At 27.5% G+C, this 27,589-nt stretch overlaps 1 protein-coding gene and 1 non-coding gene across 4 annotated transcripts; both read left to right on the forward strand.

Annotated features, from left to right (window-relative positions):
• Window positions 1-479: 479 nt before the first annotated feature.
• On the forward strand, window positions 480-670 carry LOC135268002 (U2 spliceosomal RNA). Its single transcript, XR_010336437.1, has one exon. It is a non-coding gene; the product is annotated as a U2 spliceosomal RNA (small nuclear RNA).
• Window positions 671-3,679: 3,009 nt separating this feature from the next.
• Flo1 (Flotillin 1) lies at window positions 3,680-25,695 on the forward strand. Of its 3 annotated transcripts, XM_064354922.1 has the most exons (8): window positions 3,680-3,864; window positions 8,540-8,615; window positions 8,685-8,775; window positions 14,612-14,875; window positions 15,187-15,282; window positions 19,693-20,307; window positions 24,978-25,142; window positions 25,205-25,695. In XM_064354922.1, exons 1-8 carry the CDS (start codon window positions 3,813-3,815, stop codon window positions 25,220-25,222), a joined length of 1,377 nt encoding a protein of 458 aa, XP_064210992.1. In that variant the 5' UTR covers window positions 3,680-3,812; the 3' UTR covers window positions 25,223-25,695. The 3 variants fall into 3 exon arrangements, with proteins under 3 accessions (XP_064210992.1, XP_008196665.1, XP_064210997.1); XM_008198443.3 differs by lacking the exon at window positions 15,187-15,282 and having other exon boundaries at window positions 3,682-3,864; XM_064354927.1 differs by lacking the exons at window positions 3,680-3,864; window positions 8,540-8,615; window positions 8,685-8,775 and adding an exon at window positions 11,018-11,079.
• Window positions 25,696-27,589: the final 1,894 nt, after the last annotated feature.

Raw genomic sequence — 27,589 nt, forward strand, 5'->3', positions numbered from 1 at the left:
ATTTTTTTCCTTGGCGCCGCTTTGTTTTATTAACGCAGTGCATAAGACGTGACGTCTGTACAAGTCGATTTTTTAACAACTTGTGAATCTTGATTTGTTGACCAAGAAAAATCGAATCGTTCACGCTTCACAAACCTGAAATTTTATTCAAGGATGTTTGAGGTCGCCCGGATTTCACCGGAGTCAGTAGACTACCAACAGCGCTCTGTTGAATTACTGGTTGCATAAACTTTTTTGTATTTTTTTAAATGATAAATCTTGAATGTTTTCAAACATTTACTTACTTTTTTTTAAAACCTGTTAAGTTTTAGTAATAAATTTATGATTTTATAATTTTTTAATGTAATAGTTTGGATGGTTTCGTTGCTATTGATTTCAGAATGAACGCTCAGACTTTCGCGAGATGGCGCCCTAATCTCTAACTCACGGTCTTGAACGTGCGTTTTGATGGTATAATCGTGTTTGGATTTTGGTTCGGTATCGCTTCTCGGCCTTATGGCTAAGATCAAAGTGTAGTATCTGTTCTTATCAGCTTAATATCTGATACGCCCCGCATGCGGGGCCAGTATATTAAACTGATTTTTGGAAATTGACGGAGGCTAGGGGCTTGCTCCACCTCCGTCGCGGGTTGGCCCGGCATTGCAGTACAGTCGGGATCGGCCCACCTGATTTAATTAGTATATATCGACTGTTTTATAACTAGTATTAAAAATAGGTTTTTATACTTTTCTCTTTCATATATATTCATATTCATATATTATTTATATATTCATAAATTTACTTTTTCATATATAATTTGCAATATAGTCAAATACAGTAAGCTACGTTACACATGCTTCCTGCATTACTACTTTTTTTTAATAATATATTTTTTCTTTAAACGTTCTAAATTTTTCTGAATGAGTAAGACTACTAAAAGATTTATTTTATATTATCAAGCAGCTATATTTTTTTGTACGTATACTTTAAGAATATTTATATTTTATTTATTTATATTAATGTATTTATTTTATACTGTGTAGTTACTTCTTTAACCATTTTGTTATAATTCATGACTCGAATAATTTTTTGACAACATTGTAAGAAATACTACTGAGATTGTTTTTTTTCTCATGAACATAATATTTAATCGTTTACTATGATATACAAAATCTTATTATATATAGTTGTTTAACGTATAAGTATAAGTTTAAAATTTAAGCAAAATATTAATATAGCATTTCAAATAAATCTTCAAAATGTGAATATATGTCTAAAACTATATATTCAAGAAAAAAAACTTCAGCGCTATTAAAAGCAAGATTTATTTATAAAATCAAAAATGTTTAACAAAAACAAACTTATATTAAAAAGCTAATTTTGTTTACATTTCGAGTTAGTTATTAAAACAATTTTTAATGTCACCTTACTAACGACAGCTCTTTTTTGGTAAAAGATTTTGCAATAAAAATGACTTCTAATTCAAAAATATATTTTTTAACCAGTGATTTTTTAAATTGAATTATTCAAGTTGCGTACCCAGCTCATTTACTAAGATTTTCGAAACTTGGCCGAACTTAATTATAAATTTTTAAAGCTGTATTAGATAATACCTATTCTAGCTGAAAAAGACTCCAAAAATTAGAAGTCAATAAAATAGCATAAAAATACAATGAAAACGGCAAAATAGCAAATAAAAGCATTAAAAATTTTGCCTATCTCGATAAAAAATGTACAATGTAATAAATAACGGATCAGTAAAATACTATTAATCCAGACCTACTTTAAAATTCAAATGATCACATGGTATTTCTAGAATTAAAAATGTGACATGGAGTTTTAGGTTTGGAGCCCAGTTTTAAGATTGTTACAAAGATAGGTTACCTACATAAACTCTAAGTAAAGTTGAAGAAAAAAAGCCAAATTCTGAAGATTTTTAGTTTGATAAAAATTTTAAGAAGGTCTCTAATATTTGTTTCGTTTGACTGTTTGTAATTTAATAAACTCCAATAATTTAATGCATTTTTTTATTGAGCCAAGCCATTTCTCTTTCTACTTATTCCCAAAGAACAAAAAAGGGGTGATATCCAATATATGAAAATTGGAAATTCAGCAAAAATACTCTAAAATTCAGTCAATTCTCCTCACAAATTGTGTTTAAAAAATCAAAAAATTAACATTGCGCTGATGAATTTTGTTTTACGACGTTAATAAAATTTTTATTTGACTCAATCTCGGACTAACGAGGTTCCACTGTATTAAATTTTTTTTTAAAACTACTCCGACTCTAATACACCGACCATTGAAGGTATTATTCCGATTTTGTAAAAATAAAAGTATACAATAAAACTGAAATGATTCTCAAATTTTGCGCTAAATTTGAGATATTTGTTCATTTTGAAGGTAATGATGCTTGATCTTGGGTGATTTTTAACATGCGCTTATATTGAAGTGTCTACAAATTAAGGTAATTTGTAAGATATTGGGCTCTTTTTGGTTGTTTCCGAGATAGTTTCATAATTTTTTTAAATGATTTTTGCGTTTGTCAAATCTCCTAGTCCAGCAGCAACATTTTATACAGGGTGAGTCTACTAAAAGTATAGTATTTCTCAAAAACTAATAATCACACGACAATTCAGTGTTATTTGCTGTTACATTCTTTTTTTTTTCTATCTATTATCTTAACTATTTTTTATTTAGTATTTAATGTTTTTTTTAAACAAACCTTAATGTTTTTTGTACAAAAATTATGTAAAAAGTTAAGCAGACTCCAAAAAATAATTTAAAAAAAGGAAAACAAAAAAAAGATTAGCGTAAATTTTTTTTCTGTATTTTTTTTACAAAGCATCAGTTAAATATCGATAAAATGACTTAAATTAATAAATTAATTTTAAACCTTGTATTGAAGATTTACTGGATTTATGAATTTTTTAATTCAAATGAAATGAATTGACAAAGAAAACATAAACAGTGGAGCTTTAGTATTCATTTATTTATTTATTTATTTTTCCTTGCTTACTAGTTGGTACATACGGTTTTTGTTTATCTGTTGTCGGAAATGCATAGCCACCTCTAACTTCTTTTTTTCAAATATATTGCTATCTCAAGTGGCACTTCGTATGAAAGCCCTTTTCGCAAGCACTACAACGCACTATTTGTTTTTTGAATTCTTTCAAAGCCTACGTGATAAAAAAATAAAAACCAATTTTATAAGTTAAACATTATTTAATGCAACAATTGTTCAAGATGGACGCCGTTCCTCTCCTGGAAAATAACAGCGATAGTAGCATGAATTTCTAACATTTTGCAACATTTCGTGTGATTTGCCTAATTTTAACTTATAAAAATTGGGTTTTATTTTTTTATCGCGTAGGCTTTGGAAATATTCAGAAATCAATATATATATATACATATAAAAAAGTATTTTTTTATATAACAATATATAATAATAATAATAATAATAATAATAATAATAATAATAATAATAAAAATATTTTACAGAAAATATATTTTAACACATTTAAAAAATTCAAAAAAAAATTAATAATTTTGTGAATATCCATCCATACAATGCCCAAATTCCTTTCAAAAAATTTCTTTAAATGGGGCCGTTGAATTTAAAAACCGCGCTGTTTGTTTCTGATGATAACACAAAGCCGGCGCCTCTTGGCGCCTGCTTTCTATCAATCAATTGAGCGTTCCATTCCAGCGTCTAGTGATAATGCGCATGCTTCGCGTCCTCTGAAGCCGATTCTGTCAACACGAATGAATTTCGCCTCGAAAAGTGTGTGTTTGTGTGCTTAGACACCAATTTCCGCATATCAGCGCTAAACATGACGTGGGGATTTGTCACATGCGGCCCCAACGAAGCACTAGTCATCTCAGGTAAATTAGTTTTTACGTAAAAACGACGTTACTGAAATAACTGACGCACCTCCCAAGGTTTAGGCCTGAAAACGAAAGTTGCGGTGCGCAGCCTTAAGGCGCGGTGTTCAAAACACGAGCTTTCAGCGTTTTCACTTTTTATGAGTTTTTTTTATTTATCAGTTAATTATAAAAGATTGGAACAACATACGTATTTTTTTCTACTGTTTATTTTTTATCCTACCATGGCGTAAAAAAGAAGTAATCAACTGCAATAGATATAAACGTAATCAGTAAATTGTAATTACTAATTACAAACAAAAAGTTGTGTGAATAATAGAGAATAGCTCGTCTATGACTCGTTTTTTATGCTTTCAACCTTGAATTTATAATAATTGCAGGAACTTGTAACAAATAATGCTATAATAACATGTAGCTTCTTTTAAAGAAAAATTTCAAAGATAATAACTCCTATAATAGAACCTAGAAAAATTTTATCAAACTTTTATTGAACTATTATTAGGTGGTTTATCAGCTGGTCTTTAAATACCAAAAATGATTGCATTTATGTGTATGGTTTTATAACCTGTTAAATTGTTTATAAATGTTTTTTTATTCAAAAATGGACCTCATTTAAAAAATCTAAATCTCTCTGTATTGTAAAGTATTGTAATTTTTTGCACCTAATTAAAAGAGGTAATGTTTTCTTATTTTTTTTAATATTAATGTGTTTAGTTACTTCTCAAAAATTTTTCAAAAATTAACAGAAATTTATGTCGGTTATTGTGGGAATCTGAAAAATGAACATGATTTTCAGATAGCATATCTACATTTTCAAGTTTTTTAACGAGATTTTGCTAAACCAAAAAATTATATTATTTGTTTTTTTCGAGCTTGTTAGCACTTTTTTTAAACAGAAATGCAGTTAGTTTAATTTTGTTTTGCAAGATTTCGTGGAAAAGGAATGAAAAAAATGAAACAAAAATCAAAAATAAGCAGAAAAATCAATAAAGTAATTGGTGTGATTATTACTTTTTAAAATATTTTCAAGCTACTTTAAGGAGATTTCGCTAAGACGAACCGAAAAATTGTAAACTTGAGTCGAAAATTAGACAATTTTACCTTTTTCGAGCGTTTTAGCACTTTTTTACCAAACAAAAATGCAGTTAGTTTAATTTATAAGTTGTTTTGAAGATTTTGTGAAAAAGAAATGAAAAATCATCAAATTCTTTCAAAAATAAGCAGAAACTTATGTAGGTTATTACAGGAATCTGCCGATCTCTTTATGTTATAAACCAATTGTTGCAATCTTTTTTTACACCAAATAAAAATGGATATATTTTTTTAATTTTTTTCTATTGTTCACAAATTATTTATTTAAGTTTGTTTTGGAGCAAAGCGTGGAAGAAGGAATTGACAGTTAATATAGTTAACGAATTTTTTAAAAAATAAACAAAAAAATTAAAAAAATATTGATGCGATTGTTACGTTTTTTAAATATCATACATTCATTTTCAAGCTTTTTAACGAGCTTTTGCTAAACCGAACCGAAAAATTAAATACTTGAGTCGAAAATTAGATAATTTTGAATTTTTCGAGCGTTTTGACACTTTTTTTTAAACAGAAATTCAATTTATTAATTGTTCTGCAAAATTTTTTTAGCACTTTTTTTAAACAGAAATGCAGTTAGTTTAATTTTGTTTTGCAAGATTTCGTGGAAAAGGAATGAAAAAAATTAAAAAAAAATCAAAAATAAGCAGAAAAATCAATAAAGTAATTGGTGTGATTATTACTTTTTTTTTTAACTATTTTCAAGCTTCTTTAAGGAGATTTCACTAAGACGAACCGAAAAATTGTATCATACATTCATTTTCAAGCTTTTTAACGAGCTTTTGCTAAACCGAACCGAAAAATTAAATACTTGAGTCGAAAATTAGATAATTTTGAATTTTTCGAGCATTTTAACACTTTTTTTTAAACAGAAATTCAATTAATTTATTAATTGTTCTGCAAAATCTTGTGAAAAAGAAATGAAGAAGTACTAAATTTTTAAAAAATAAACATGATTTTTAGATAGCATATCTACATTTTCAAACTTTTTAACGAGATTTCGCTAAACCAAAAAATTATGTAATTTTGTCTTTTTCGAGCTTTTCAGCACTTTTTTTAAACAGAAATGCAGTTACTTTAATTTTGTTTTGCAAGATTTCGTGGAAGAGGAATGAAAAAAATGAAAAAAAAACAAAAATAAGCAGAAAAATCAATAAAGTAATTGGTGTGATTATTACTTTTTTTTAACTATTTTCAAGCTTCTTTAAGGAGATTTCGCTAAGACGAATCGAAAAATTGTAAACTTGAGTCGAAAATTACATAATTTTACCTTTTTCGAGCTTTCTAGCACTTTTTTACCAAACAAAAATGCTGATAGTTTAATTTATTAATTGTTTTGAAGATTTTGTGAAAAAGAAATGAAATTGTTTAAAAAATAAATAAACAGAAACCTAAATAGGCTATTACAAGAATCTGCCGATCTCTTCATGTTATAAACCAACTGTTGCAATCTTTTTTTACACCAAATAAAAATAGATATATTTAATTCATTTTTTTCTATTGTACACAAATTGTTTAATTAAGTTTGTTTTGGAGCAAAGCGTAGAAAAAGGGCCACAAAAAAGGCTTAAATTAACAGTTATTATAGTTCACGAAATTTTTCAAAAATAAACAGAAAAATCAAAAAAATAATTGGTGCGATTGTTTCTTTTTTTAGATAGCAAAACTACATTTTTAAGCTTTTTTAACGATATTTTGCTAAACCGAACCGAAAAATTGTATACTTTTGAGTCGAAAATTAGATAATTTTACCTTTTTCGAGCATTTTTTTCAAATAGAAATTCGTTAGTATAATTAATTTATTAATTGTTTTGAAAGCTTTTATAAAAAAGAAATGAAAAATTAGCAATTTTTTTGCCTAATTAAAAGTGGTAATATTTTCTTCATTTTTTAATAAGTTTGGCTTGTTTTGGGTTAAATTGACAGTTATGAGTTATTTCATGAAATTTTTTAAATATAAACAGAAAAATCAATAAAGTATTTGGTGTGATTATCTTTATCATAGTTACATTTTTGAGCTTTTTTAATCAGAACCGAAAAATTATCTACTTGAGTCGAAAATTAGATTATTTTGCATTTTTCGAGCGTTTCAGTTTAATTTCTCAATTGTGTAGCAAGATTTTGTCAACAATAAAATGAAAAATCATCAAATTTGTTCTAAAACATAGCATTTTTTTTATTTTTTGTGTTATTTTAACAAATTTTGTTAAAGTTGGCTGAAAAATAATCACAAAATGCCATCGATAATTTATTTGTTTGCCGTTCTTGCGTTATGTTAACACGTTATGTTAACAAGGCCAAAAATTGCCGAATTGAGCGAAAAAACACAAAATTTTGTCAAAAATTACACAAAGAATCGCTCAATTTGCTTAAAATTAAGCACAGAAGTTTTTATGCTAAAAACTTACTTTTTGCGAGCTTTAACATAACATATTATTTAACTAGAAGCACAATTCAATATTGTGAGGAATTTTGTCAAAATATAGGTCGAAAAGTGATAAATTGTTACGAGAATATTTTGACAGTATTTAATGTTGTGAATTTGTAGTGCGATTTTTTCACTTTATTACTTATAACTGCAACATTTTTCCAAAATAAATTGCATTATTTTTATTTATTGTTCCAACTTTATTTTTTTATTTATTATTTTATCATCATTATTGTTTTTCTATTTTGCGCTTGTTTTCCGATCTTACCATTTTTAATCAAATATTTAATTGAACTCACGATATTTTAAAAGTTAATAAAAAGTTTATAATACGATGAATTAATTGCGTTCAACATTTTTTTCACTTGATCTAAAAGAAAATGGAACGTTTACATTTAACGTTATTTTTTTGCAAAATTTGATCCGAATTGTTTTGATCTTTACCAAACTAACAATTACACAAGTAATCAACGAGATCAAACGAAACGAAAGTTCATACTTCAGAGGTTAAATGCCAATTATTATTTATATGCCTCGTTTCTAATAATAATAACACAATTTATTGAATTATTCATCCAATAATTTATGTGCAAGTATGTCAGTCCTTGAGTCAATTATTTAAAAATTCATAACTAATATTATTAGCTCTCTTTTGAATTATGCACATTATGAAATAGCCATAAATCGAGTTCAAACATCGAAAACATGCATTTGCAATTTATCTCTATCCAGAACGAACGGAATGCTGCATTAAAATTATTTTACTCTATTTATCATACAAGGAGAATAAATAGCCAATTTCTTCTACAGTTTGTTAAAATAAATATTAATTAAACAAAATGATTAAATTAATGCGTTTTGAGAAAAAAAATATTGGTACTTTTAATAGACTCACCTTGTATTTATTTGAACAATTTTTACGCAAATGTGTACATTTCCAACATTTACCTTATTAAGTAAATCCCTGAAACCAGCTCATTTTGCCATTTAATTCCACCATTCGGATTCCATTCCTTGATTAAAAAACGCTTATCAGGTTTTATGCAAACGCATCTAGGCTTGTTGCAAATTTATGGCAGTAATAATGAAACGTAATTGAATAAAATATCGATTGTATCGTATTGTTGGCGCACTTTTTTCCAATCTCATTTGTTACAGGATGTTGTTACAGCAAACCGCTTTTGGTACCCGGAGGTAGGGCTTTTATCTGGCCAACGATTCAGAGGATACAAAGGTATGCCATTGAAATTCTCCTCAACGTGAATGAAATAATTTGCAAGCTTTTGATTTATTTATTATCTAGAATATGCCTGAACACGATGACGCTAATTGTGGACAGTCCGACGGTTTACACGAGTCAGGGGGTTCCCATCTCGGTGACGGGGATCGCTCAGGTAATTTACAGGAAACTGTAATTTTTTGCAGTGAATTTTTGATTTGGAGTTGCTTTTATTATGAAAAAAAATTACACAGTTACAAGTAAATTTTATGTTTACAACGTCATATCTTTCTTCCGGATAAAGGTAGAAAGTTCACTTTTTTGCAGATTTTTTTTTATTTAATATACATTTTAACATTCTAACAGGCTTTAGGTTTGTCAAAAGGAAACTGAGAAAAATACAATTTTCTAGTAACGAGTCATATTTTGGTTGTGAAGTTCTTAAAATAATACGAGATTTTTTTTATTGTAAAAGATTCACTTACCTGAAAAAAATTTTTACGACATAGATCGCTTGAAATTGGTTTAACTAGTCGCTTTTTTACATTTTCGCCCAATTTTTTCAAATACATGACTTTCTAATTCGAATAAGTGCCAATCAGTGCGAGTCATTTCATGAAATAACTTTTGTGGTTCAAAAGTGACTGTATTGAAAAATTTTTCAGAAGTCGATCAGTTATGGCTTTCAATAAGGATTCTGTTTTTTACTTTTACAAGTTTTGCTGTATTTCTTTAGACCAAATCTTTAATACATATGTTTAAGTATTTAATTTTTTTATTACTCTAAATAAAAAATTTTCTTATTAAGATACCTTAACATTTTTATAGCATTTTATAAAAAAAAATTAAATTAATAACGTCATTTACTTTGTTGAAAAAAATTGAGAACTATTGACTGCTGTGTCTATTCACAAGAGAAAAAAAAAATAGAGAAAATCTGTTATTATTATTATTTTTTTGATCTTATCTCTAGACTTTTTTTAGATGATAAAGATATCAGAAAGTTCTTGCTTACTAAAAGTTCCTTGTATAAAAAAACCTGTTCTTAAAGCAATAAGATGTCGTCAAAACTGAAACTATAAACTGTTGAATACAATCCAAGAGTTAATAAAATAAGATAACTGAACAGCTAACTCAAAGTTTTTTTTATAAAAATATTGGTAACATTATTAATATTGTTTTTCTTAGAAGAACTAATAAAGTAAAAAATTAAACGCTTTAAAGTCCGAGGGGATTTGCGACAAAAAAATTATGAAAAAATAAAAAAATTAAACAACGGTAAATTACGAGTCAGGGGGTTCCCATCTCGGTGACGGGGATCGCTCAGGTAATTTACAGGAAACTGTAATTTTTTGCAGTGAATTTTTGATTTGGAGTTGCTTTTATTATGAAAAAAAATTACACAGTTACAAGTAAATTTTATGTTTACAACGTCATATCTTTCTTCCGGATAAAGGTAGAAAGTTCACTTTTTTGCAGATTTTTTTTTATTTAATATACATTTTAACATTCTAACAGGCTTTAGGTTTGTCAAAAGAAAACCGAGAAAAATACAATTTTCTAGTAACGAGTCATATTTTGGTTGTGAAGTTCTTAAAATATTACGAGATTTTTTTTTATTGTAAAAGATTCACTTACCTGAAAAAAATTTTTACGACATAGATCGCTTGAAATTGGTTTAACTAGTCGCTTTTTTACATTTTCGCCCAATTTTTTCAAATACATGACTTTCTAATTCGAATAAGTGCCAATCAGTGCGAGTCATTATTTCATGAAATAACTTTTGTGGTTCAAAAGTGACTGTATTGAAAAATTTTTCAGAAGTCGATCAGTTATGGCTTTCAAAAAGGATTCTGTTTTTTACTTTTACAAGTTTTGCTGTATTTCTTTAGACCAAATCTTTAATACATATGTTTAATTATTTAATTTTTTTATTACTCTAAATAAAGATTTTTCTTATTAAGATACCTTAACATTTTTATAGCATTTTATAAAAAAAAATTGAATCAATAACGTCATTTACTTTGTTGAAAAAAATTGAGAACTATTGACTGCTGTGTCTATTCACGAGAGAAAAAAAAATAGAGAAAATCTGTTATTATTATTTTTTTGATCTTATCTCTGGACTTTTTTTAGATGATAAAGATATCAGAAAGTTCTTGCTTACTAAAAGTTCCTTGTATAAAAAAACCTGTTCTTAAAGCAATAAGATGTCGTCAAAACTGAAACTATAAACTGATGAATACAATCCAAGAGTTAATAAAATAAGATAACTGAACAGCTAACTCAAAGTTTTTTTTATAAAAATATTGGTAACATTATTAATATTGTTTTTCTTAGAAGAACTAATAAACTAAAAAATTAAACGCTTTAAAGTCCGAGGGGATTTGCGACAAAAAAATTATGAAAAAATAAAAAAATTAAACAACGGTAAAATACGAGTCAGGGGGTTCCCATCTCGGTGACGGGGATCGCTCAGGTAATTTACAGGAAACTGTAATTTTTTGCAGTGAATTTTTGATTTGGAGTTGCTTTTATTATGAAAAAAAATTACACAGTTACAAGTAAATTTTATGTTTACAACGTCATATCTTTCTTCCGGATAAAGGTAGAAAGTTCACTTTTTTGCAGATTTTTTTTTATTTAATATACATTTTAACATTCTAACAGGCTTTAGGTTTGTCAAAAGAAAACTGAGAAAAATACAATTTTCTAGTAACGAGTCATATTTTGGTTGTGAAGTTTTTAAAATATACGAGATTTTTTTTATTGTAAAAGATTCACCTACCTAAAAAAAATTTTTACGACATAGATCGCTTGAAATTGGTTTAACTAGTCGCTTTTTTACTTTTTTCGCCAAATTTTTTCAAATACATGACTTTCTAATTCGAATAAGTGCCAATCAGTGCGAGTCATTATTTCATGAAATAACTTTTGTGGTTCAAAAGTGACTGTATTGAAAAATTTTTCAGAAGTCGATCAGTTATGGCTTTCAATAAGGATTCTGTTTTTTACTTTTACAAGTTTTGCTGTATTTCTTTAGACCAAATCTTTAATACATATGTTTAATTATTTAATTTTTTTATTACTCTAAATAAATATTTTTCTTATTAAGATACCTTAACATTTTTATAGCATTTTATAAAAAAAAATTGAATCAATAACGTCATTTACTTTGTTGAAAAAAATTGGGAACTATTGACTGCTGTGTCTATTCACAAGAGAAAAAAAAATAGAGAAAATCTGTTATTATTATTTTTTTGATCTTATCTCTGGACTTTTTTTAGATGATAAAGATATCAGAAAGTTCTTACTTACTAAAAGTTCCTTGTATAAAAAAACCTGTTCTTAAAGCAATAAGATGTCGTCAAAACTGAAACTATAAACTGTTGAATACAATCCAAGAGTTAATAAAATAAGATAACTGAACAGCTAACTCAAAGTTTTTTTTATAAAAATATTGGTAACATTATTAATATTGTTTTTCTTAGAAGAACTAATAAAGTAAAAAATTAAACGCTTTAAAGTCCGAGGGGATTTGCGACAAAAAAATTATGAAAAAATATAAAAATTAAACAACGGTACTAATTTTATTATCAGATTAATATGCGAGTAAAATTAAATAAATGTTACTTCGTTTTTTTATTTTCTTATTATTGATTAATAGTGAGGGATGGTTTATCTACAAGTATGTATATTATATTGTTTAATAACAGTGTGTGCTTACACGCAATATCATAACGTAAATAATTTTTAATTACAGAGAGTTTTGTCTTTTCTGATACTTAAACTTGAAAAAAATGCATTTAGGTATTTACATAACCAGCAAAAATATTAACATTACAATGAATGGTCAATATATAAATAAACGACAATCTGATTAAGAATGGATGAAAACATAACAAACATAATTCGAAAATTTGTTGAAATTGCAGGAATTTCTTTTTTTTTTAATCTTATAACAGAGACATCTCACCTAGCTGTTCTGATATCTCTATCATGTTCTACGTTTTAGATATGTTCATGGAGAAATATAAAAGGGATTCTATAATTTTTTTTTCAACATATATAAAAAATTTTTTTTTTTATTTTTTTTCAAAATTAATGCCAAAGTTATAATTTACTACCATATAGTTATTACCTGATAGTCCTGCTAACAACAAGGAAAATACACGTCATAAATGTTTGTTCAAAGAAACAAGTATAAATTGAACAAATATTAATTTAAAAACTATTTAAACCACTTGATATTTAGTATAAAATTAAAACAAAACAAGAAAATAGTAATATTATCTGAATAAGAATAGAGACATCTCACCTGCTCTGACATCTACGTTTTTGATGTTTAAGTTATAATAAGTGTCTAGGCCTAGCAAGAATAGTGTAAGTATAAGTATAAATTGAACAAATACGTTTATTTTGCAACTTATGACCAATTTAAAAACTATTTTAAATTACTTGATATTTAGTATAAAATTAAAACAAAACGAAAAATAGTAATATCTGAATAAGAATAGTGGCGTATCACCTGTTCTGACATCTACGTTTTAGATATGTTCATGGACAAATATAAAAAAATATATAATTTTTTTCAAAACATATAAAAAATAAAGACTTTGTCATTTTTTTTAAAACCGTAATGTCTGAGTTATAATTAGTGCCTAGGCCTAGCAAAAATAGTATAAATATAAGTATAAATTGAACAAATACGTTTATTTTGCAACTTATGACCAATTTAAAAACTATTTTAGATCACTTGATATTTAGTATAAAATTAAAATAAAACAAGAAAATAGTAATATTATCTGAATAAGAATAGAGACACCTCACCTGTTCTGACATCTACGTTTTAGATATGTTCATGGACAAATATAGAAAAAACATATAATTTTTTTTAATTTTGACATATTTTCAAAACCGCAATGTTATAATTAGTGCCTAGGCGTAGCAAAAATAGTATAAGTATAAGTATAAATTGAATAAATATGTTTATTTTGTAATTTATGACCACTTTAAAAACTATTTTACATCACGTGATATTTAGTATAAAATTAAAACAAAACAAAAAAAATAGTAATACTATCTGAATAAGAATAGAGACGTCTTACCTGTTCTGACATCTGCGTTTTAGATGTGTTTATTGACAAGTATAGAAAAAATATATAATTTTTTTCAAAAAGTGTAAAAAACAAAAATTTTGTTATTTTTTTGAAAACCGCTATGTTTTGAGTTATAATTAGTGCCTAGGCCTAGTATAAGTATAAGTATAAATTGAACAATTACGTTTATTTTGTAAAAAAATATTTTAAATCACTTAATATTTAATATAAAGTTAAAACAAAAGAAAACAGAACGGTTTTTCAGTGATCACTGAGGAAGATTTTTTTATTATAAAAAAGTGTATAAAATGATGTATATATTTTTTATATAAAAGTAAACCGAAATTTCGTGAGAATATTTTTAAAGAATTTTCAAGTTTGTCTTTGTGATTTATAAAAAAGTGAAGAATTACTACTAAATTACGTAGTTTTAACCAATTTCAAGTCATATTAACTATTTTTGACCGTGACATTGATCGATTTACTGATTATTTACCATTTTTTGATCATTGAAATATTTGCAAAAGAAAAAACTTACTGTAAACTAAGTCGGACAGCGCGAAATATGCACACTGCAGTAACTTTAATATATTATTTTCTGAGACTAGCAACATTTTTACATTTTTTTTAATCACAAAACAACATTAAGCGTTGGTTGGTCTCAGACGACATAAGAAGTTACAACTTTTTGTAGCTACTTAATTGATTTTAATTATAACAAATTGTAGAAAAATATACATATACTACTATATGACACGTTACAGAAAACTGTATTTTTCTCAGTTGTTTTTTTCAAAAACTGAACCTTCATTCATTGAGTCAGGTTGTGCAAAAAAATGAAGTTTTTAGCTTTATTCAGAAGAAAGATGCGAGGATTTAAACAAAAAATTTGCACAAATATTTCTACTCTAGGTGAAGATTCAGGGCCAAAACGAGGAGATGTTATTGGCCGCTTGCGAGCAGTTTTTGGGCAAAACGGAAGAAGAAATCCAGCACATTGCTCTAGTGACTCTAGAAGGCCACCAGAGGGCCATCATGGGCTCCATGACCGTCGAAGAAATCTACAAAGACCGCAAAAAATTCAGCAAACAAGTGTTCGAAGTGGCGTCTTCTGACTTGGTTAATATGGGAATTACGGTCGTTTCGTACACTTTGAAGGACATCAGGGACGAAGAGGTACATGTTTAGGCTAAGTGCCAGGTGATTCCAAGCCAAAGTTTTAAGTATCATTGGCATGGAATTGCCTCCAGCTAGTTTTATTTAGTTATTTACCCATTTCTTGTTGTTTTCTATAATTTGCAACAAAGGGTGCCAAGGTACGTTTCTGGACTTTTTCGTTGTGGTACTACTGGTAGTTGGCCGAAGTGGAGGATTATCTTGTTTTTTTGGCAAAATTTTCGCGCGAAAAGAAGGCACTCGGACGCTTTTTGTATTTGTTTTTCTTGTGTTAGCTGCATGGGATTTTATATGTGTGTCGAATTTTTCAGTGGATCTACTTTACTAAAAAGCAAGTTGTGAACGAGGAGAGTAAAACCTCGCCACAACGTGTTGTACAGAAGACGTACGTGAGAAAAGTTCCAACGGTAATTGCATCCGTTCGCTTTCAGATGTATTTTTTGTTGTTATGCAACACATTTTTTATTTTTGCCAAATACAAGAACATAATCCGATATTTCGATAAATAGCTAATTCACTGCATGGCGTTAAGTGTCGAGGGGCCTTCGAACATGAGACATTAGAAGTCATTTTTTCATTCTTAAATTTTTTTTAGTTTTTCTAATAAATTTTCTGATGTAAATGATTGAACAATGAGATCAGAAATTGAGGTTTTAATTACAATTATCGCGAAATAATTTAATGTATAGCTGAAAAATGTGCTTTAACTGTAAAAAATGACTAAAATAATGTAATTTTCTATTTTATTGACTTCACAGTTTGGTTTCGCAAAAGCGCAAAAAATTGCTTTATTTTCAAATTAATTTTAATAGATCTCGCGAAAAAAATCAGATCTTAGTTTAAAAATGTGTTAAATTTTGAAATTTCTGGAAATATTTTTTAATAATTTTCTCAAAATGATTGCATTTCCATCTAAAACGCTCTAAAAAGAGAAAGAGAATGTAATTTTAATAATTTAATAAAATCCAGCGGAGAACTTGAGTTCTTAATGTTCTCAGGAGAATCCTTGTATTTAAGCGTTAGAAAAAAAATTTCGACCAAATTTGATTATTTTTATGTAATTTTTGACTAGATTGTACGAAATAATAGAAAAACGAGCTTAAACGGTTAAAATTATACCATTTTAGAATAAGTTTTGGTTTATTTTTGATAGATTTTTCGAAATAATTGTCTTTATAGATGAGAAACGTGTAAATAAAAGTAAAATGATCTAGTTTATTTCGACCACATTTACTGATTTTCCATTCTGATTTTGCAAGAAAAATAAAAACGTGGTAAAACGCTCCATTTTCAAACTAACTTTTTTTTTCATTTATTTTTGACTAAATTTTGCGAAATAATTTTTTTTCTATATGAAGAATGCGTTTTTTAGACACAAAAGCGGTAAAATAATTTAGTTGTTGACCAAATTTACTGATCTTCCTCTCTGATTTTGATTTTATCTCAAAAACTTGTGAAAATTTTCGAAAAATGCCAAAATTGTTCCATTTTCAAAATAACTTGGCGGTTCTTTCGTTTATTTTTGACTAAATTTTGCGAAATAATTGTTTTTCAAGATGATGAACGTGTTAATAAAACACACAGCAACGGTAAGGTAATATAGTTTTCGATCTAGTTGTCTGATTTTTTACTCTGGTTTCGCAAAAGCACAAAAAATTGTTTTATTTCTAAATTAATTTTAATAGATCTCGCGAAAAAAAAAACAGTTTCTAGTTTAAAACTGTGTTCAATTTTGAAATAAAAAACACTACATTCAATTTGATAATTTCTGTAAATATTTTTTAATAAATTTTTCAAAATGATTGCATTTCTGTCTAAAACGCTCTAAAAAGAGAAAGATAATGTATTTTTTGATTTAATTTAGTGATTCCTCGGTCTATTTTAATAAAATTCAGCGAAAAACGTGAGTTCTTAATGTTCTCAGGAGAATCGTCGTATATTTAAGCGTTAGAAAAAAAATTCGACCAAATTTGATTATTTTTGTGTGATTTTTGACTAGATTGTACGAAATTATAGAAAAACGAGCTTTAACGGTTAAAATTATACCATTTTGGAATAAGTTTTGGTTATTTTTGATAGATTTCTCGAAATAATTGCCTTTATAGATAAGAAGCGTGTAAATAAAAGTAAAATGATCTAATTTATTTCGACCACATTTACTGATTTTCTACTCTGATTTTGCAAGAAAGATAAAAACGTGGTAAAACGCTCGAAAAATGGAAAAATAAGGCTTCATTTTCAAACTAATTTAGCGCTTTTTTCATTTATTTTTGACTAAATTTTGCGAAATGAAATTTCTTTTCTAGATGAAGAATGTGTTAATTAGACACAAAAGCGGTAAAATAATTTAGTTGTTGATCAAATTTACTGATCTTCCTCTCTGATTTTGCAAAAACTGCGTTTTTTTCTCAAAAACTTGTGAAAACTTTCGAAAAATGCCAAAATTGTTTCATTTTCAAAATAACTTGGCGATTTTTCCGTTTATTTTTGACTAAATTTTGCGAAATAATTGTCTTTCAAGATGATTTCAACGGTAAGATAATGTAGTTTTCGATCTAGTTGTCTGATTCATCACTCCGGTTTTGCAAAAACGGCGTTTTTATCTCAAAAACGTGCGAAAATACTCGAAAATTTTTAAAGATGTTCTATTTATAAACTACTTTGACAATTTTTCTGTTTGTTTAGTCTGAATTTTACGAAATAATTACTTTTCTAGATGAAAAACGTGTTAATAAAATAAAAAAAAATTAAATTAATGTAGTTTTCGATCTAATTTACTGATTTTTTTTCTGGTTTTGCAAAAAATGTGTTTTTATCTTAAAAACGTGCGAAATCGCTCGAAAAATTCTAAAGTTGTTCCATTTACAAACCACTTTAACAATTTTTCTGTTTATTTTAACTGAATTTTACGAAGTAATTCAGATGAATTTAGATGAAAAATAGAAGAATTGTATTACAGTGTTGTTTTTGATCTAATTTACTGATTTTTTCCTCTATCTTTTCCTTTATCCTTTTCTTTAAATATTAAAGTTGTTCCAAGTCGTTGCAAACTAATTTGGCAATTTTTCCGTTTATTTTGACTAAATTCTGCAAAACAATTACCTTTCTAGATAAAGAACGTGTTAACAAAACACAAGAACGGTAAAATAATTGTTTACGACCTAATTTGTTGAATTTCTACTCGTTTTTTTGCAAAAACTGCGTTTTTGAGAAAACGTTCGAAAAATGTCAAAATTGCTCGATTTTTCAACCAACTAACGTTTATTTTTGACTACATTTTGCGAATTAATTGTCTTTCTGCATGAAAAAAAGTACTAATAAAACACGAAAACGATAATGTAATATAGTTTTCGATTAAAATTACTGATTTTACACTGCGGTTATCCAAAAACTACTTTTTTATCCTCAAAGGAGCGAAAATGCTCGAAAAATGGTTAAATTGCTCAATTTTCTAACAAAATTGGCGGTTTTTCCGATCATTTTTGGTTAAGTTTTGCGAAAAAATACCTTTTTAGATGAAAAACAAAAATAATAAAACACTCAAACGGTAAAATAATTGTTTTCGACCCAAAATTTACTGTTTTTCCACTCTAATTTTGCAGAAACTATGTTTTTTATCTCATAAAACGTACGAAAACGCTTCAAGAATATGTAAGTTGCTCAATTTTTAAACGCAATTAGCAATTTTTTTTATACATTTTTGACAAAATTTTGCAAGAACAACGACCTCTTTCGGAATTTTCTGTTTTTGTTTATTTTTGATCTTGTGGCTGTTATTTGTTTAATTCAAGTGCAATTTTTTGTCATATTTGTCTATTACGTCATCATCGTTTTTTTCGTAGAGTTCTTGATGTCAGAGTTACAACACTCAAGTTTGGTTTTTCTTATGGACACCATATTTAATACTTGTATTTGCGAAAAGTATTTTTGTTCCTGATTACAACGATGTATAACATGATATGATCAAAACTTATATGCTGATTAAAATTAAGAAAAAAGCGTTTTTGCTAAGAGTGCTTTGGAGGAAACGTTTAACAAACTAGATTTTGGTAGTTCTTTTATTTAATATATATATATATATATATATATATATATATATATATATATATATATATATATATATATATAATATTAATATATATATATATATATATATATATACGAGCAGAATTTTTATAACTTTGTCTTGTTTTGCTTTGCGAAGAATAAACTTCTAGCTTGTCATGTCGTTTAGTTTTTAAATAAGTAGGCTTGACAGAATATAGAATCTAAAATCTAGTTTGTTTAAAAACAAAATTGTTGGCGTTTTTTTCCAAAGCACTCTTCGCAAAAATGCTTTTTTCTTCATTTTTATCGGCATATAACATTCGATCATATCATGTGATACATTGTTGTAATCAGGAATAATCAGGGATTTTCATAAATACAAAAAGATTTTGATTTTCATAAAAAAAACAAAGTTGAGTGTTGTTAACAATGACCTGAAGAACGTCTTAGTTAAAAACGTCCAGTTCTTTTGGTTTTTGCTCGAAAAAACATAAAGGAAAATTGCAAATTTCTGTTTTTCTTTAATAATTTACGGGCAGTTAGTAGCCGTGTTTAAACAAACTCCCGCTTTTTACCAATTTATCTGAACAATTACATTTGCAGATAAAATACTATATGTTATTCGGTGTAAAAGTGTCTCAAAATAAATCTTTTTTTTTCGAATGCCGAATGTTTGAAGCCGCCTCAAACCGCCACATTGGCACAACCCGCTTCATTATTTCATTCCATCTCTCTTTTTCAATAACTATGTACCAACCGTAATTTACCAGGGCTACCTAAAAAGTCTTGGCATGGCTCGAACCGCTGAAGTAAAACGCGACGCCCGAATCGGCGAAGCCGAAGCCCGGGCCGACGCCCAAATCAAGGCTGCCATTGCCGAAGAGCAACGCATGGCTTCGGTGTTCCTCAACGACACCGAAATCGCCAAAGCCAAGCGTGATTTCGAGCTGAAAAAAGCCGCTTACGACGTCGAAGTCCAAACGAAGAACGCCGAAGCCGAGCTGGCTTACGAACTGCAAGCGGCCAAGACAAAGCAGAAGATCAAAGAAGAGCAGATGCAGATTTTGGTGGTGGAGAGGACGCAGCAGATTGCCGTCCAAGACCAGGAGATGCAGAGGAGGGAGAAGGAGTTGGAGGCGACGGTGAGGAGGCCGGCGGAAGCGGAAAAGTACAAATTGGAGAAGTTGGCTGAGGCTGATCATAATAGGATTATTTTGGAAGCGCAAGCGCAAGCTGAGGCTGTGAGGCTTAAAGGGGAAGCCGAGGCGTTTGCTATTGAGGCCAAGGCGAAAGCCGAGGCCGAGCAAATGGCCAAGAAGGCGGATGCGTTTAAGGAGTACAAGGAGGCGGCGATGATTGATATGTTCTTGGATGTTTTACCAAAGGTAAGAAATAGTTATTTACTCACAAGAGTAACATACAATATTTTTCGTGCTGCTTTAAAAAATATATATTAGAATATATATTTTAACCACAAAATTATCTTGGTTAGTGTTTAATTTATCACCAAATACGTCGAATGTCAATGTGTCAGTGTTCGAATTAAAAATTACATTGTGGCTTCGCAAAAATTTCATGATTTATAGAGTCGATTAAGTAAAATTTATGTAAATCAAAAATGCATTTCCCCAAAAAATCGTTCTGAAATTAAAGTCGCAACTTTTGAGAACCGCTGAACTAGAATGATAAAAATTAAATATTATTGATAAAATAGCAGAGGTAATTTTAATTTATGTTGTTATTAAATTTTACAAAAAAAAAAAAATTATACCCTAACCGGGATTTGAACCTTCCACATAAATGAACACTATTCAAAAATTCTTAAAATGTTTATGGACCATTATGTCCATTTTGTTTGAGGAAAAAATTAACTGTCAATAAATCACACAGTGGCTCACAACATTTTTTTAAGAAAATATATATTTTTTGGAAAAATGATATAACACCTTGTATTCTGGCACATATCAAACAATTTATAAAACATCAAATTGTCAACTGCCTAAAATTATATATTATATATTATATATAATATATAATATATAATATATAATATATAATATATTATATATTATATATTATATATTTTACCCAATTATTTTGTTAAGTAAGATTGATAAAATTGTAAAGTAATTATTAATGATTAGATCCCTCAATGAAAGTATAAATTACATTAGCTATTATTTTTTTGAATTCAACTAATTTTGAGAGAAAGTGTGGCGTTGTCGTTTTTATAGTTTTGAAACAGCTAATAGACAACTCTCCAAATCAATCTAAGGCCTAACATTTTGGCATTTTTTAATATTTACAAAGTCTCATTTGTTTTGTAACTTTGATGATCTAGTAGTCTATTAATAGCAGTTGATTTGGCGTAGCAATTTTTTTTACTTAGATTTCTTGTTTGTATTTTACTCATTTTCACACTACAATTACAGCACGATAAGTGTCAACAACTGAGTACATTAAATAAAAAGACAAACATTGCGAAATATTTTATCTGACTTTAACAATGGAACTTTTAATTATGTATAATTACGTCAAAAAGTTTTGCAAGATGTGTCACAATGAAAAATATCTTGTGTATGGGTTTTTAACTTTTATTAGTTGTTTATTATTTCATATTTTATTTTTTTTGGAGACCGGATTTTTTTTTTAATTTTAATACCTTGTGTATTTATTTATAATAACAAAGAAAAATTAAAATTTTCAAAAATTATTAGTAATCACACAGAAGTAAAATTGTATAATAAAAATATTTTTTTCTTCTCATTTTCTGCTTTCTGTTCTGTGTATCTGCTGTTATTTCTTGTTTTTTCTTTTAATTTCTATTTTTTTTCTCTGTTGTCGCTCTCTACCTTATTATTTATTCTTTTTTATTTATTGATTTTTTCATTGTTTTTTATCCTATTTTCTGTTTTATAGACATCTCGTTTCTGTATGGGTTACTCGTTATTTCCTTTCCAATATCCTTTGTAATCAGTTGATTTGCCATAGCAATTTTTTTTTGCTAAGATTTCTTGTTTGTATTTTATTCATTTTCTCATTACAGTTACAGCACGATAAGTGTCAACAACTGAGTACATTAAATAAAAAGACAAACATTGCGAAATATTTTATCTGACTTTAACAATGGAACTTTTAACTATGTGTAATTACGTCAAAAAGTTTTGCAAGATGTGTCACAATGAAAAATATCTTGTGTATGGGTTTTTAACTTTTATCGATTGTTTATTATTTCATATTTTATTGTAAAGACTTGTTATTTTTTTAGGAGACCGTTTTTTTTTTATTTTAATACCTTGTATATTTATTTATAATAACAAAGAAGAAATTAAAATTAGTAATCACACAGAAGTAAAATTGTATAACAAAAGTATTTTTTTCTTCTGATTTTTTGCTTTCTGTTCTGAGTATTCTGCTGTTATTTCTTGTTTTTTTTTATTTTCTATTTTTTTTCTCTGTTGTCGCTCTCTACCTTATTCTTTTTTATTTATTGATTTTTTCATTATTTTTTATCCTATTTTCTGTTTTATAGACATCTCGTTTCTGTATGCGTTATTCGTTATTTCCTTTCCAATATCCTTTGTAATCTGTCTTCTTTAATCTTATTCTTCACCATGATTCTCTGTTTTTAGTTCTCTTTTTCCTTTGGTTCTTTCTTCCTTCTATTTTTTGGGTTCTCTATTTTCGATTTCATTCTTTTATTACTTTTAAGTTGTTTTTTTTTCTGGTTTTTACTCTAATTTTTGTCTTCCACCTTTTCCCTTGCCCTCTTTCTTTTCTTCTCTGTTTTCTATTTATTGTTGATCCTTTCTCTGATTCTCTGTGTTTTGTTCGTTCTGCCTTTATCTCTCTTTTCTTTATATGTTACTTTTTTTATTTACTGTTTTCTGCTCTTTCTTCTCTCAATCACGCTCTCTCTCTCACTCTTTCTTTTGCTCTTTGCTTTCTTCTCTTTTTACTTTTATTTTTTCTCTCTCTTTTACATTGAGTGTATTTTCTTGCTTTCACTTTCTTATTTCTTTGACTCTTTGTCCTTTACACTAATCTTTAATTTTTTATTTACTCCTATTCCTTTATACTCCATATTTTATTCTGTTCTATGTTTTTATCCATATTTTTTATTTTTCTTTCCTCTGCCTTCTTCGTCTTCTGTATACTTCTTTATTTTTTCTTTTTCTAGTCCGTATCTTCTTCTTGGTTTTTTATTTTTTACTTTTTATTTTTCATTATTTCTCTATTTCCGTCTAACGAATAGTGAACGGATACGAAAAATCAGTTAAGGAAATGTTGAAATAAGAAATAGGAAAGAAAAATAGGAACGGAAACAAAGAATAGAGTACACACTTTTATATTTTTATTTTCTTATCAAGTAATACGAAAAAATAAATAAAATTTAAATTAAATTTAAAAAACTAAATCTAATAAAATTTAAAAAATAATCACATTAAACATAATGGGCTTCATCTTTTTGTTCTAGACTTATTTTATGAGCAGCATTTGGTTTTAATATTTTTTTGTATAATTAGCATGAAAACACTAAATACAAAAAAATTACAAAAAATAATCATCTCTTATAAAATAAAACAAGAACGAAAATATAATGCACTTTATTTTTCGTTTTTTTTATATCTACGAGAAAGTATTTACCGAATGATTTTTTAAATAAGATTGATAAAACTAAATCAGTTATTAATGATTAAATCTTCCATTAGCTATAATTTTTTTGAAGTGCATGAATAATTTTTAACTAATTTTGAAAGAAAATGCGATGTTGGTGTTTTTATACTTTTGAAACAGCTCATATTATCTAAAACACTAATCAAAACTGTCAGTTATTATTAAAAAAAAAATAAAAATAACCTGTTAGAATTTTTTTTGAAAAATGAGTCGTAACAAAGATATGAATTTGGAAGTAAGTGGTTAATCTTGGACGATTTTTTTGCTTAAAATGGAACATCCTGTATTTTATTAAATCGATAGCATTTTTGATAAGCTTCCTAACGGTATAGGGTTTGCATAGCAAATTTAAAATATTTTTTGAAATTTTTCAAAAAAATATATTTTATTACAAAAAAATTTGTTAGCTTAGAATCTGATAGTCAAATGGTAATTAATTTTTTGATATGTACTAATGTGACTAATTACACAAGTAATCTAATTATTACCTGATACATAAATGAATTTCACTTATCAAGAATTAAGAATAAAATAAAAAAATATTTTTTATTTTTTTGAACACTTTAACAAATATTGTAAATTTGCTCTAAAAACCGCATATCAATAGAAAGCTTATGAAAAATGCTATCGATACGTGTAAAAAAATACATGGTGTTCCATTAAAAAAAAAGAGTTATTCAACTTTTTGCGTTTTGGCACACCCTGTACATTATTTCCATGTTTAAAGTAAAAGTCGACTATTTCCTAAAACTACAAGGTATTCTGAATTTTTCTGTTGCAAATTTGCCGAAAAATATTCATAGGCGACTTTGCAGTGATTTTTCAAAAATTGGGCGTTTTTATAACAAAAAGTTGAATTATTCCGAAACGAAAAGAGATAGACTCATAATAGTTTATATAAAGTTACATTATTTTTTTACGTAGAATCTAACTATGGGAAAATATATAGAGTGTTTCATTTAAAAAAATATACAACACCCTGTGTAAAACAAAAACATTTTTAGTTTGTGGACTTTAAGTCGATCTATTGGATAATGAAAACAGAATCGCAATATTTCAAATAATAAAAAAGTTATCGACCGATTACGCACCCTTGGGTCACTCTGTATTAGCTGTTTCAAAACTATAAAAACGCCAACGTCGCATTTTCTCTCAAAATTATTCATGCACTTCAAAAAACTAATAATAGCTAATGCAATTTATACTTTTAATTCTAAAATAACTCTTACAATTTAACCACTCTTATTTAAAAAAAATCATTCGGTGAAATGCGTTGACTTTTTTATAGTTTTGAAACAGCTTATCATTAAATAAATGTCAAGATCTGTTAAAAATTTGGTTTTTAATATTTTTTATGCAACTTTGTGTTTGATTTCAGGTTGCTGCCGAAGTGGCGGCCCCTATATCCCAAACCAAGAAAATCACGATGGTCTCGACAGGCTCGGGTGAAATCGGCGCTGCTAAGCTAACGGGGGAAGTACTCGATATTGTCAACAAGGTCCCTCAGCTCGTTAAGAATTTAACCGGTGTTGATATAGCCAAGGTGATTTAACTCGTTTTTTTTTAATTTTTTTATATATTTTTGTGTGTTGTTTTTTTTTTCAGAATATTCACGCCGCATAGGACAACGATATTAAGGGATCGAGGACCAATTTTCGCATTTAACAACACCTTGCAGCCGCTTTCGGATGGAGATGACTATCGTAGCTTAAATCCTCACTCAAATCGAGCCTTATAAATGTGTAAATGTATATTTTTTGTATGCCATATGTATGTGATTTTTGGTGTGTACCTTGTATATGTACAGAGGAGAGGTCTGGCTCACGAGCGATGCCTAGAATCACCCCACTTTTATGTAATTACTAAACTTGTTGCGGATTCTTCAAGCAAATTTTCCCTCATTATTAATTGAAGATATTCGAATTGTGTTGTTCACGCGTGTTTGTTTTGTTGTAGCACGAGTTTTACCAATCATGGGTTATTATAGCATTGATGTGGAAGTCCTTGTTGTTATTATATGATGCCAAAAATTTATTCCCAAAGTCACTGTAAATTCTGGCTTGTACGAATAAACGATATTTTACTATAAACGATAACTGTGTTTTTTTGCCAGCCTTCTGAACAATCATCTAAATGTTTTGCAAGAGAAACAATTGGCAAATATGTAAACAAGATAATCACAAGTTTCACAATAAGTCTGAAAGGAGTCTTCCTTACAAATTGTGTGTCCAACGATTTTTTTATTAATACAAATTTCCTTGAAAACTGTAATAAAAATATTCGGCAAAGTACAGAGTTCATTCTGGTCAGTTGTCAGTTTTTATATTATTATTATTATTCACTCAAATACATTTTGTAAGATAGGGTTAAGCAATTCTGTGATTTTCCGGTGTATTCCAGCGAGTATAAATAAAATGTGAAGTAATTTGCAATAACAAAATATAATAAATAAAAAGATACTAATTTTACGACGGAATTTTTATTTACTGTGTTGTAAAATACAACGATAACCAGATAATTCCGCCTTGAAAAATAAATGTTTTGCAAGAAATGTGTAAAAAAAATCTTTATCTAATACAAAAAATACGTGTGAATCAAAGTTCTTACAGTGTAACCAAATTGGATTATCCTATAGTGTAACGAGCGGGAATTTTGCGTCAGTTTTGTGATAAATATTTGTTTGTTTATTTGGATAAATAAGACAAGTTTTAATATAAGAAAAACAAAAATTGCTTTTGCCTGCAAAATTTTGTCTCGTTGAATTCAAAGAATTCAAAAAAAAGTGGTGCAAATAAAAAACGGCAAAATAATGTCAGTTTAGTAATTTTTCATTTAGTTTTAGCGATATTTTATGAAAAATTGAAAAAAAAGTGTTTAAATCCTTGAAAATGCTAAACTTGCTTCATTTTCGAACTTTACTGACTGAACCAAAAGTTACGCGCAAAATTCATATCTTTGTTGTAAATAATTTTTCTAAACAATCCCCAAACAGGTCGATTTTATTTTTTTGAATGCTACATTTTGACATCATATTGACATTTATAATGTTATTTGTTTTTGAGTTGTGTCTTTATTCTTAATTTTTTTAAATGACAACCAACATTTTTGTTCACTGTTTTAAGTAGTACACACTTTTATGTTTTTATTTTTTTTATCAGGTAATATGAAAAAATAAATAAAAAAAATTAATCTAATAAAATTATTAAAAATATTGACAATTAAACATAATGGGCTTTATCTTTTTCTTCTAGACTTATCTTGTAAGCGGCAATTAGTTTTTATATTTGTTTTGTTTAATTGGCATGAAAACACTTAATATGACACCTAAATACAAAAAAATTACAACAAATATTTACCTCCTAAAATAAAATAAAACAAGAACGAAAAAATAATGCTCTATATTTTTTTAAATTTTTTTGTATTTACTAGAAAGTAAAATATGTATTTATTAGCTGTTTCAAAAAATTAGTTAAAATTAGCTATTATTTTTTTGAAGTGCGTGAATAATTTATAACAGCTAATTTTGAAAGAAAATGCGATGTTGGCGTTTTTTGAAACAGCTCATATTATCTAAAACACTAATCAAAACTGTCAGTTATTATTAAAAAAAAGATTAAAATAACCTGTTAGATTTTTTTTTTGAAAAATGATTCGTAACAAAGATATGAATTTGGAAGTAAGTGGTTAATCTTGGACGATTTTTTGCTTAAAAACCAGATAGTGGCTTATTCTGTCCGGAAACATCAATTTACACGTGATTCTTTGCTTCGAAACGAGAAAACTTATACAAAACAAATTGAAAACTTTTTATGCAGGCACAATAAAAAGAATTAAGTTTCAGTTTGGACGAAAACGGCTTATTTTGGTGGATTATTCGCTTAGAAACGAGTAAACCTTTATAAAACAAGATGAAAACACTATACTCTAGCACAAAAGAACGAACTATGTAATAATTTAGACGATTTTTTGCTCCTAAACGAGAAAACTTAT

Source organism: Tribolium castaneum, chromosome 1, assembly GCF_031307605.1.
Source record: "Tribolium castaneum strain GA2 chromosome 1, icTriCast1.1, whole genome shotgun sequence".
In the NCBI taxonomy this organism is placed as follows: Eukaryota; Metazoa; Arthropoda; class Insecta; order Coleoptera; family Tenebrionidae; genus Tribolium; species Tribolium castaneum.